The 11449-nt window shown below is 37.3% G+C and overlaps 1 protein-coding gene across 1 annotated transcript; it reads left to right on the top strand.

Moving 5' to 3' along the window:
- Window positions 1-5714: 5714 nt before the first annotated feature.
- Window positions 5715-7491, top strand: LOC103406240 (cathecol O-methyltransferase 1-like). Its single transcript, XM_008345243.4, has 4 exons — window positions 5715-6162; window positions 6428-6738; window positions 6819-6883; window positions 6979-7491. The coding sequence occupies exons 1-4, from the start codon at window positions 5759-5761 to the stop codon at window positions 7273-7275; spliced, it is 1077 nt and encodes a 358-aa protein (XP_008343465.2). The 5' UTR covers window positions 5715-5758; the 3' UTR covers window positions 7276-7491.
- Window positions 7492-11449: the final 3958 nt, after the last annotated feature.

The raw sequence follows: 11449 nt of genomic DNA, 5'->3' as shown, positions 1-11449 counted from the left end.
CTACTTGTTGTTAGGGAGACTCTTATATATGTCGACCTTCATCCTCTACGGACAGGCAGACCTGCAAAAATGCTCAACCCTTCTTCATATCTGAGATGGCACTCCCAACGAAACTTCTCGAAATACTCAGCTTTCTTCCCCCCCAATAATACCTATGCAAACCAGTCACACCAGAGCAAGAGTATCTCATATCATCAGGGTCAAAAGCAAGAGTATCCCATATCATGCTTTTTCCCTGTCTTTTCCTTTGCCCTTGTTCTTACCTGCAAGACAAAGAGAAAGAGAGCAATCAGTCAGCACTTGGAATCAAGCTTCCAGTCAGAAAAGACACCACATCTGCCTAAGGAACGGATAAGGCAAGTGAGAATGATACAAGGAAGCATGTGGAGACAAGCGCAACAGAACACAAGCCGATTCATATATTACTTTGTCAACAGAAAAAGTATCCCATATCATCAAGGTCGAACGCACTCTTGATTTGATGGACTTGTTTAACCCTCAAATTCTTGTGTCGGCCTTATACTCTGGAGGAAACCAGAAAACCCTTCAGCCCAGTTCAAGAATAAGCATGTGGAAAGTTACTTCTTCAAAAGAAAAAGTATCTCATATTATCTATTCTCCATTTGCTTCTCCTTATCCTTGTTGCTATTTACGACACAAGGAGAAGGAGAACAATCAACCGGAAGCCGAAGTCGAACCTCCGATCTAGGTTGCTTGCTTGGAAGTCTGATTGCTTACCTTGTCTGTTACCTCTTTCGGCAAATCTCCTAGCTCGACGACTTGGGGGACTCCTACTATAGGGTTTTGTATCGCACTTGACCAAGCCCGAAACTACATGTAAGCTTCAAGTGAAATTGATACATTACCTTGTGCATCTTCATTAGTTAAAGATACCACCCCTGGATGGATGAAAAGTACTTTCAGAGAAGATGCCACATCTACGTATGAGACACATAAGGCAAGTGAAAATGATACCACACTTTGGTACTTAGAAGTTTCGTGATTACTTAATTGCTTGGATCTTGCAAGTCCCCAACCGAGGAGCATCCCTCACTCGGGAACTTAGGGGAGCACTGTTTGTACCATACTTGACCAATCTCAAAACTACTGAGCACCGGTCAACGTTATACTGTCAAGGACCCAGAAGAGTTTCCCTCCAACCAAGAGGCCAATCACAGCGCGACACGTGTTGACATTAGAAGCCAATCATAGCGCGACACGTGTCAACATCAGAAGCCAATCACAACGCGACACGTGTCAATGTCAGAATGAAACTAGAAACTCTCTTCTATAAATAGAGATCATTCTCTCACAATATTTCCTAATGTCATTTGTACTAAATCATTCACTAGTACTCACTAAAGGAGAGCTTGAACATATGTACTTGTGTAAACCCTTCACAATTAATGAGAACTCCTCTACTCCGTGTACGTAGCCAATCTGGGTGAACCACGTACATCTTGTGTTTGCTTACCTGTCCCTATCCATTTACATACTTATCCACACTAGTGATCGGAGCAATCTAGCGAAGGTCACAAACTTAACATTTTCTGTTGTACTAAAGTCCTCGCTGATTTTGTGCATTAACAAGAACAATCTAGTTGAATAATAATTATTGAAAAAAAAAATACAAATTCAAGTTTTAGTTATCTCAAATTACAACTTTCTAACCATGTGATAGCTGATTTAAACATTCAATATAAATAGAAAGATTAAGAAGTTGAAAAGGATTAGGGGCATTTAGATCTGAGGCCAAAAAATCAACATGGTTATTAGGTTAAGTCTAGAATTATCTTTTCTCCACTTTTATTTCTTTTATACTCATTTTACATTTTTTTTATAAATATTCAAGATAAATTAAAATCTTCTAATTCTAATAAATTTGCTTAATATATTCTAGCAAAAAAGTAATATACTAACAAAATTTATTTGCGGAATATATGACCCTAACTCAAGTAACAAATATATGAATGTATAGGCCCTTTAAGAGAAGGAATCCCTATTTTTTTTTCAAAAAATGGAGATTAGTTGTGGGACCCACTCTACATCGAACTTCAACGATTTGAACCATCTATTTAATTATCACAACCATTTGCATATTTAATCATCATAAGTCTCGATTCATAGACCACCCTTGCAAAAATTCAATTTAATTCGAAACCATTTGTCTATTTAATTATCATAATGAAATTTCATTGTTCTTTATAGAATAAAGTGTTCGTCAAAAATTTTAAACTCATTTAGATGGCTCAAATATTTCTAATTTGGTTAATATTTTGTAAGGATGACCTAAGAGGTGCAACCTGCAAAATAGGAGGTTCGGATCATTGAAGTTCGATATGATGTGGGCCCCACAATTAAAAAAAAGGGAGATCCCTTTCCTTAAAGGCATGCAATGAATGTATGTTATATCTTTATAAGCGAGATGAAACCTAACTAAAAGGTACAAAAACATAATATATTTATAAGCAAGACATATTAATCTGTGATATATGATGATTATAAAAAAAAATGATTAATCTTAGTTTACTACCTTGAAGTTTCTTGGTTTTCAATATTTCCGATAAGATTGCTGGTAAATTAACCGTTAACTGGTGATGTATCGCTCACGTTGACAATGACTGGACGCCACGTGGATATTTGAAAATTAAAAAATCCATCATCTCTCTCCCCCCCCCCCCGACGAGATCCGTAACCACATATCCTTGAATCAACAAACTAAACCTCCAATTTCTCTGATACAAAACATCCATGTTGCTAACAAAGCTCCGATTGAAGATCAAACCTTCACACTTTGGTTTTGAGAAGACAAAACCTAGAAACTTCAAAGCCAGCCACAAATTTACTAAAACCGTTGTTGCTCTGGTAATTCAGGAACTCGACGTCGTCCAACAGCCTAGCAGCGATTGCCAACCACCGATCTCACCACAATCTTGTTCATCTTCGCAGGTCTAAGAGGGTTTTAGATCGTGCACGTTTTAGGGAGGGAGGGTTGGGATCGCGTGGAGTAGGGTGAGGTAGAAAATGATGGGTTTTATCCACATAGGCTCTATATTGACACGTGGCGCCTAGTCATTGTCTACGTGGGCGTCATGTCACCAGTTAACGGCTGATTTAATAGCAATCTAACATATGTATGAAACTGTCCCAAAATTATGACTTCAGGTAGTACTTTGGGATAAAAAAAACTTGATGTACCAAATGTTGAAAATCAAGAAACTTCGAGGTAGTAAATTAAAATTAACCTTAAAAAATGTCACTTTTGGGCTCCTGTCTGTACAGACCTTTTTTTGGGATTGTTTTATTTCTCGTTTTCACCTATAGAATATTTGTAATCTGTCCTTCTAGACTTTGTTGTAAAAATTCCCATCCACTAAAAAAAAAAAAGGATTAATTCTTCATTTTTCTAAGGTTTTGAGAACCTTAACCAACTCGTTGAATTCGGTAGTGGTTTGGGTGTCGCATCTAATAATTTCTAAATATCCTCATATATTAAGGGAATCAACTACAACTTACCTCAAGTTTATAACATGCTCGTTCTTATTGTGATAATTAATTAAGTTTTAATTAATAATTATATATGTAATATTTAAGCCATGCAATACGTACAGTTGCAGCAACATGCAGGAGTTGACATGTTTGCAATTGTTCCAAGTGGAGATGCGGGGTGGGGAGGAGTATGATTTAATAAAACTCAAACGGAGACAAATGAAAAGAAATGTAAGTTTAACATATTAATTTTATAGGAAATTTCATTTTAATCCTTATCAATTATGACTTTTAAACTAAAATCATGAGTAAGATCAAAATCTAATTTTAATCTCTTGATACATTAATCACCTCATTTATTAATAATATTTTTGATGTTTTAAATATTTCTCTTTTTCTTTCTAATTTTAATGTATTAATTTTATTTCATTATAATTTTCATTTTCATTTTCATTTCATTCATCATGATATATTTTTGTTGTAATCATTTCGATAAACTAATTTTTTTTACAATATATTTCAACATACTTTGTCTTCTTCATTTAGGACATTAAATTCATTATAATACATTTTAGTCCATACATTTAGGTACACACATTTTATTATATACATTTTGATATAAACATTTAGGTACATTAATTCAATATAATACATTTTGGTACATTAATTCAATATAATACATTTCGGTACATTAATTCAATATAATACATTTCGGTACATACATTTTGGTATACACATTTAGGTATATTAGTTTAATATAATACATTTCAGTGCATATATTTGGTACATACATTTCGGTACTAACATTTGAATATATTAATTCAATATAATACATTTCGGTACTAACATTTAGGTACATTAATTGAGTTTTTCAAGTTTGAAGAATGCTAAATAAAATTAATAAATTTAAAAAAACTTTGGTTTGGTAAAAAAATATATTAAAATGTGTAACATCCCACATCGACCAACAGAAATGAGGTGATGTGCCTTATATGTACATGCTCACCTCCATATAGCACGAGGCCTTTTGGGAACTCACTGACTTTGGATTCCATCGGAACTTCGAAGTTAAGCGAGTTCGCTCAAGAGCAATCCCAAGATGGGTGACCCACTGGAAGTTCTGCTCGCGTGAGTTTCCAGAAGCAAAACCGTGAGGGCGTGGTTGGGGTCCAAAGGAGACAATATTGTGCTACGGCGGAGTCGAGCCCGGGTCGAGATGTGACAATTTGGTATCAAAGCCAATCCCTGACCGGAAGTGTACTGACGAGGATATCGGAACCCTATGGGGGGTGGATTGTTAGATCCCACATCGCCCAGGGAAGTGGATCCTCTATGCCTTATATGTACATGCCCACCTCTTCCTAACACAATGCCTTTTGGGAGCTCACTGGTTTCGGGTTCTCTAGGAACTTCGAAGTTAAGCGAGTAAGGGGCCAGAGCATTTCTAGGATGGGTGACCCACTGGGAAAATTTGCTCGCGTGAGTTCCTAGAAATAAAACCGTAAGGGCGTGGTTAGGGCCCAAAGCAGACAATATCGAGTTACGGCGGAATTGAGCTCAGGATGTGGTGGGGCCCAGGTCAGGGTGTGACAAAATGTGTATATTAATAAATTTAAATATTTAATGGGAGACATTGAATAAAATACACATTAATTATTTTGAATTAAGGACATATCAAGGGACTATAATCAATATGTAATCTAACACTAGGTTTATTTTAAATTTCAATCTTTTTTAAGGATTAAAGCTAGAAAATCCCTTAATTTTAATATTATAGTCAAAGAAAAAGTATTATCGGACCTTGAATTAACCAAAAGGAAGTTCTGGCTTTATCTATACTATTATTAAGAAAATCCTCATTGTCAACTTTTTGCCATTTTTTTCTTATTTTGCCCTCACTTTTAATACACAATACTTACATAAGGAGGGCAAAATAGTAATTTTGTATCTTTTGATAAAATGACAATCATTTCCTTATTTTTCCTATTTTATCCCCACTTTTGATACACGATATTTACATAAGGAGGACAAAACAGTAATTATGTAATATTAAGATAAAATATGCACTTCTTAAGAGAAAATGTCTCACAATCATTTTTTCATACTCTTTTTAAAATGTAAAAAACTAATCACATTCCTTAATAAAAAACAAAAAACAAAATGAAATTGTTCATACATACAGAGTGTGTGCTCATTGGCTAGTATATATAGAAGACAAGTAACACATTCAAGTGGCATTAAGCATCACAATACAAATATAGACAGTCCAATGGCCCTGCAGCTGGAAGAAGAGGAAAACTTCGGCTATGCCATGCAGATTGCGTTTTCTTCAGTGCTGTCCATGTCTATGCAATCAGCAATCGAGTTAGGCGTTTTCGACATCATAGCAAAAGCCGGTCCTGGTGCCAAGCTCTCTTCATCAGAGATTGTAGCCCATATCGGCAGCGGCACCAGGAATTCTGAGGCACCGATGATGTTGGACCGTATTCTAAGGCTCCTAGCCAGTCACTCTATTCTCATCTGCTCTTTTGTTGCTAATGAAGAAGATGGGTCTGATTCTCAAAGGCTCTACAGCCTTGGCCCTGTGTCCAACTACTTTGTGACTAATGAAGATGGTGTTTCTTTAGGCCCCTTGATGTCATTCATTCAAGACAAGATCTTACTAGACAACTGGTCTGTTTAGTACTACTCTCTTGGCCCTGCTATGTAACCATTGTCTTAACCCTTTTCTCTTGGCCCTATTAATCGGAGCAATGATCCTGAATTTTGCCTAGAAACACTTGCCACTTATTTATTCACAACAAATTAGAAATTTCCACATCAGTCATTGATGAAATAAATTGGTGTCATGCTTGTTTTTTTCTTCCTAATTAGCCTAATTAATAGTAATTTTCTCTTTTTAAATCTAACTTGGGTGGTAACACTTTGACATTGATAGGCCCCAGCTAAAAGAAGCAGTTACTGAAGGAGGAACTCCATTTAAGAGGGTCCATGGTATCCATTCTTTTGAGTATCTAGATTTAGACCCCAGGTTTAATCAAGTTTTCAGCACAGGAATGTTTAACCACACCGCTATTGTCATGAAGAAGATTGTTCATGTCTACAAGGGTTTTGAGAAACTTACTCAACTTGTTGACGTTGGCGGTAATGTGGGAGTGAATCTTAGTGTAATCACTTCTAAATATCCTCATATTAAGGGTATCAATTTCGACTTGCCTCATGTTGTAAAACATGCCCCTTCATATCCTGGTAAACATCATTTTCCTTCTTAGTTTTATTTATCATGCACAAGCATGCAGCTTAAAATAGGAGTCAATTTATTTTTGCAGGGGTCGAACATGTTGGAGGAGACATGTTGGCAAGTGTTCCATCTGGGGATGCCATTTTTATGAAGGTAATTTTTCAATTTCTCGAGCATTAATTTTTTTTATTTTTTAGTTTGAGGTCATAAAAACAATGGTTACAATGTATCTTTTGATAAATTTGTAGTGGATACTTCACGATTGGAATGACCAAGACTGCATAAAGTTGTTGAAAAATTGTTACAACGCTATTCCAGACAATGGAAAAGTGATTATCGTGGAAGCACTTCTTCCGGCGATGCCAGAGACTAGCACCGCCGTGAAGAGCACATCCCAGATTGATGTGCTTATGCTGACTCTTAACCGGGGAGCAAAGGAGCGGAGCCGAGAAGAGTTCATGGCTTTGGCAACTGGTGCTGGATTTAGAGGCATTAAATATGAATGTTTTGTCTGTAATTGTTGGGTGATGGAGATCTTTAAGTAAACTCCTGCTTAGAAAAAGTTACACCACTTCATGGAAGTGTACTCATCATGGCCTCCTGCCCCATCAATAACTCCGGCCCATAATTCCTGTCTCAGAAACACCTCTGTCTGTGAGCATGATCAAAAAATTATTTTTCTTAAAACCACAAGGAGACATGTCATGGCAACATATGTACGTGTATATGTCTGATGCACCAATAAGAATTATGGTTTGGAATCTGTTTTTCTTCTTTCCTCGTCCTTAAAAAGATGTACTCATACAACTCTGAAATGTTTAGAGGTTCACAAGCAGCACGCATTTGGTCATATATTCATTGACTCTAAAATCCTCTAAAGTCATTGTAAACACAAAAATTCTATAACGAATGAAACGAGAACACGTGTATAGAGTAGATTTGTATTGATGAATTTGTAGGGTTACAATCTCTGTTTACAATTTTCCTCTGATTCAGTCTTCAAATTTGATGTAGATGCATATGTTGGTGATCCAAGGGTCACGATGACTTGATCTCAGACGAACGATTGAGCGATTGCTTCAAATTTTGAGTTTGAAACAATGCGTGGATAGTCTTTGCCTCTAGGTTTGTGTATGACCTGCGGCAAAGGTGATGTTGATGTGGCATTTTGTTGATTCAAGGGTCTTGGCGACTTGATCTTGAATCGAACATCGTTATAAGTTTTAAGCTTTCAACAAACTCTTGAAGGAATCGGCACAAGTGCTTGTTGATTCTTCAAGAGAATGCTTCGGCTTTGGCCGAAAGTAAGCTTCAGCTTTGGTTATATGTTATTCGAAGAGAGCTTTGGCAGCGTATTAGTCTTCAAAGGCAGAGGTTCTCCTTTTGTGAGAATTTTGGCCTTTCAATGTAGAAATTGTCGACCTTTATGCTTGTCTGAGGACCTTGTATTTATAGACTTCTCAAAGCTTGCGTTTGGATAGATTTGGCATTGATTTGTGTCTTGATTCATCCATGGTAGAATTTAGGCATGTTTTGTGTCTTAATTTCAGCCACTTTCCTTTTCTTGGCCGAAATCTATAAGGCTTTCTTGCCTATTTTGCGAGCAATCTTCAATTTTTGCTTGTTTTGTGAAGATGCTTTAGCTTTCATTCTGGTTTTGGGAGCAATATGGGCCCCTTGCCGATTTTAAGGAGATTTCTTCCCCTTTGCCGCATTTTAGGAATGCTTTTGAGCTTCCTTTACTTGATTTGTGCCACATGTCATTGATGCCTTGTTCATTTGTGATAGTCATATGCCACGTGGAGTTTTGTGATGCATTATTTGCATGAAACGTAATTTACATGTCTACAAATGCCCCCACTTCAAGGCTCGTTGTAGGCATGTGCTTGTCACATGTAGGAAATGTGTTTTGGAAGTTCTGCAATGCGAATATTCTAACTCAAGGGTCGTCGAGACTTGATCTTGAATTAGTTTGCTTCTTCAAAGGCTGTAGAGGCGTATTTCTTGAACGAAACATTTCTTCAAGGGCCGTTGAGGCGTATTTCTTGAACTGAAATGATGATTTCATCAAGGGCCATTGAGGCGTATTTCTTGAACGAAACATTTCTTCAAGGGGCGTTGAGGTGTATTTCTTGAACTGAAATGATGAATTTTGTCAAGGGCCATTAAGGTGTATTTCTTGAACGAAACATTTCCTCTAGGGCCGTTGAGGCTTGGACTTGAATGATATGAAAATTTTCTTCAAAGGTTGTAGAAGCTTAATCTTGAATGAAATGGAAATTTTCTTCAAGGGCCGTAGAGGCTTGATCTTGAATGAATTTTTTTTTGAAAATGGATAAATCGGCACATACTTATTGTGCGTATGATTTTCCAAATTTTTTTTGGCAAAATACATTTGGTATATTTTGAGGCTTGGATTTTTTCATTGTGGGTGTGGGGAAAATGCTTTTTTCTTCCTTGAGTTGGAGCCTCCTTCAATTTTGGCATGAGGGTGATTTCTTTCAAGGTTTTGGAAAACTCTGGTGATTTCCTTCAAGGTTTTGGAAAGCTTTGATAATTTCCTTCAAGATTTTGGAAAGCTTTAATCTTGTCCTTGGGTAAGTAGGATTTGCATTTTTTTTTTCCTTTCCCTTTTCATATTTTTTTTCTTTTGGGCCAAGGAGGGTGTTTTCCCCTTTGATTTGGGAAACTTGAAGACTTGTCCTTCCCTTGGAGGGATTTCCTTTTGTATTTTGGCAAGGAGAGGTACTTTCCTTTGATGTTTTTGAAAATTTTGAAGCCCTTTCCTTTTTTTTTGTTTTGTTTTGTTTTCTTTGCTGATTTTTGTTGCAAAAAAAAAAAGTGTTGTAGGCATAATTTACTAAACAATTATTGAGGCCATAGAGAGAGGGAGAGAGTGCGGCATAGAGAGAGAAGAAGAGAGATGCATAATTGTGGATGTGTTTTATTCCATCCCATTGTGCCTTTATTTATAGTAGTAGGATAGGTAAAAAGCTTTCCCTTTAGGATTACAACATTTAATAGGTAATATACTCCTGATAGAAATATAAGAGATATTCCAAGTTATACTAGGATTTACACAATCACATTCTTATTCTAATAGGACTGCAACAAAAAGAAGTATTTTTTCCCCTTTATTGCCGTGCATACGCATTGCCTTTTTTGCTTGAAATTTGTTTCCTTCTTGTAGGTAGAATGTGCTTCCTTGTTTTGATTTTCCTTTTGCTATTTGGTATGTATTTCCCTTATAGCATTAGGAAGAAATTGACCCTTATTTATAGGACAATTGGGTGTACGTTTTGTCACATACCACCCTTGTCGTGCACTGCCTCTGTGCTTGCCATGTGCTTGTTGTTGCTTAGTGTTGTAGGTTTTGCTACTTGGAGCTGTGCCTTTTACTGCTTGGTGCTTGTTGTAGTGCATCACCTTTTACCATGTGGTGCTATGCGAAAGACTACAGCGAGGTTACGTTGTGTAGTGCCCTTTGGTCACAGTTTTCCTCGGTGGTGATGTTGCCGTGCAATGCAAGAAACTGCTTGCGTAATCATTGCGAGGTTGCGTAGTGCAATTGTGTAGCATTTTGGTTTTCTTTGCTACTGTAGCATGCTTTGAAGGACCGTCTTGTAGCTGCCCTCATTGTTGTGCTGCTCAAGCTTTGTGGCTGATTTCTTTTTGTCGTAGTGACTTTGTCATCGTCATCCTTCAACGCTCACGAGGTTTGTCTCGCATGTCTTTTGCTTTAGTGAAGCAATTTTTTTTTCTTGCCGCCCCACTCTTATGCTTATGTTGCCTTGTTTGTTTTGTTGCAGCCATGGTATTTTTCAAGTTCTTTAAGAGCAATACCATCACCATTCTTGCAAAGGAAGGCGATTTGCAAGATAAGGGAACGACGTTGAAGCTTTGTACACTGTTGACTAGCCCTAAGGCGCTTGTTCTTCTTGTGAAAGACAACTCGATGCATATCAAGTCGTGGTCATCTGGGGAGGTGATAATTTTTGGTCAACTAAATACAAAGAAGAAGGTGTGTACATCGAGGATTCTTATCTTGAAACCTTTGCACCATGTTTGTGACAATCCACTGGCTTCATTTGAGCTTCTTGGCGATCGCATCCATAGCGGAGCTATGACTTAGAATAGCACTTTGTCGACTATTAGAGATGTCATCTTTGCTGAGTTTTACTGGGAGTGGTTAAAGATGTCTTGAGCCAATCCAAAGATGTGCTTACTAACGTGGGCCTTTATCATGCCGTATACGCATCTTTGTTTAGTCATGATCATCATCCTTCTGTCTTTCGTGCATTCTTTAAGCATTGATGTTCAACGATCAACACACTTCACACAACTCAAGGGGAGATATCGATTTCACTTTAGGATCTCCATAAGATAAGAGGCTTGCCGATCCATGGTAAGTTATTTGACCAGGTTATTCCTAGTGTGGAGGAATTTTCTCATCACAATAGCTGATTATTGCCTACTAGTTGCCGCTATTTGTCTTGGGCGTATCACAAGCTTTCCCAGGAGCCTTAAGGTAAGTCAGGTGTGAAGATATCTTCATCAATCCGATTTTGGTATTGGGGTGCCATGAAGTACAATAAGCCTTTAAAGAAAAGTGGCTGCAACAAGACAACCAAGCCAAATGGAGACTTAGATCTATCAGGTGCCATTGGTTCAGTTAAGCGCCATGTTCCTACTGAGTTGAAAGTGTTTGACGAACTTGGT

This window comes from Malus domestica, chromosome 01 (genome assembly GCF_042453785.1).
Source record: "Malus domestica chromosome 01, GDT2T_hap1".
Classification (NCBI taxonomy): domain Eukaryota; kingdom Viridiplantae; phylum Streptophyta; class Magnoliopsida; order Rosales; family Rosaceae; genus Malus; species Malus domestica.
The sequence above is the reverse complement of the archived record's forward strand: the minus strand, read 5'-3'. Positions and strand labels throughout refer to the sequence as shown.

Coding starts and splice junctions, on each gene's coding strand:
- LOC103406240 (XM_008345243.4), top strand. CDS start 5,759: ATGGCCCTGCAGCTGGAAGAAGAGGAAAACTTCGGCTATGCCATGCAG. Junction 6,739..6,818: donor ACATGCCCCTTCATATCCTG/GTAAACATCATT, acceptor TTATTTTTGCAG/GGGTCGAACATGTTGGAGGA. Junction 6,884..6,978: donor GGGATGCCATTTTTATGAAG/GTAATTTTTCAA, acceptor ATAAATTTGTAG/TGGATACTTCACGATTGGAA.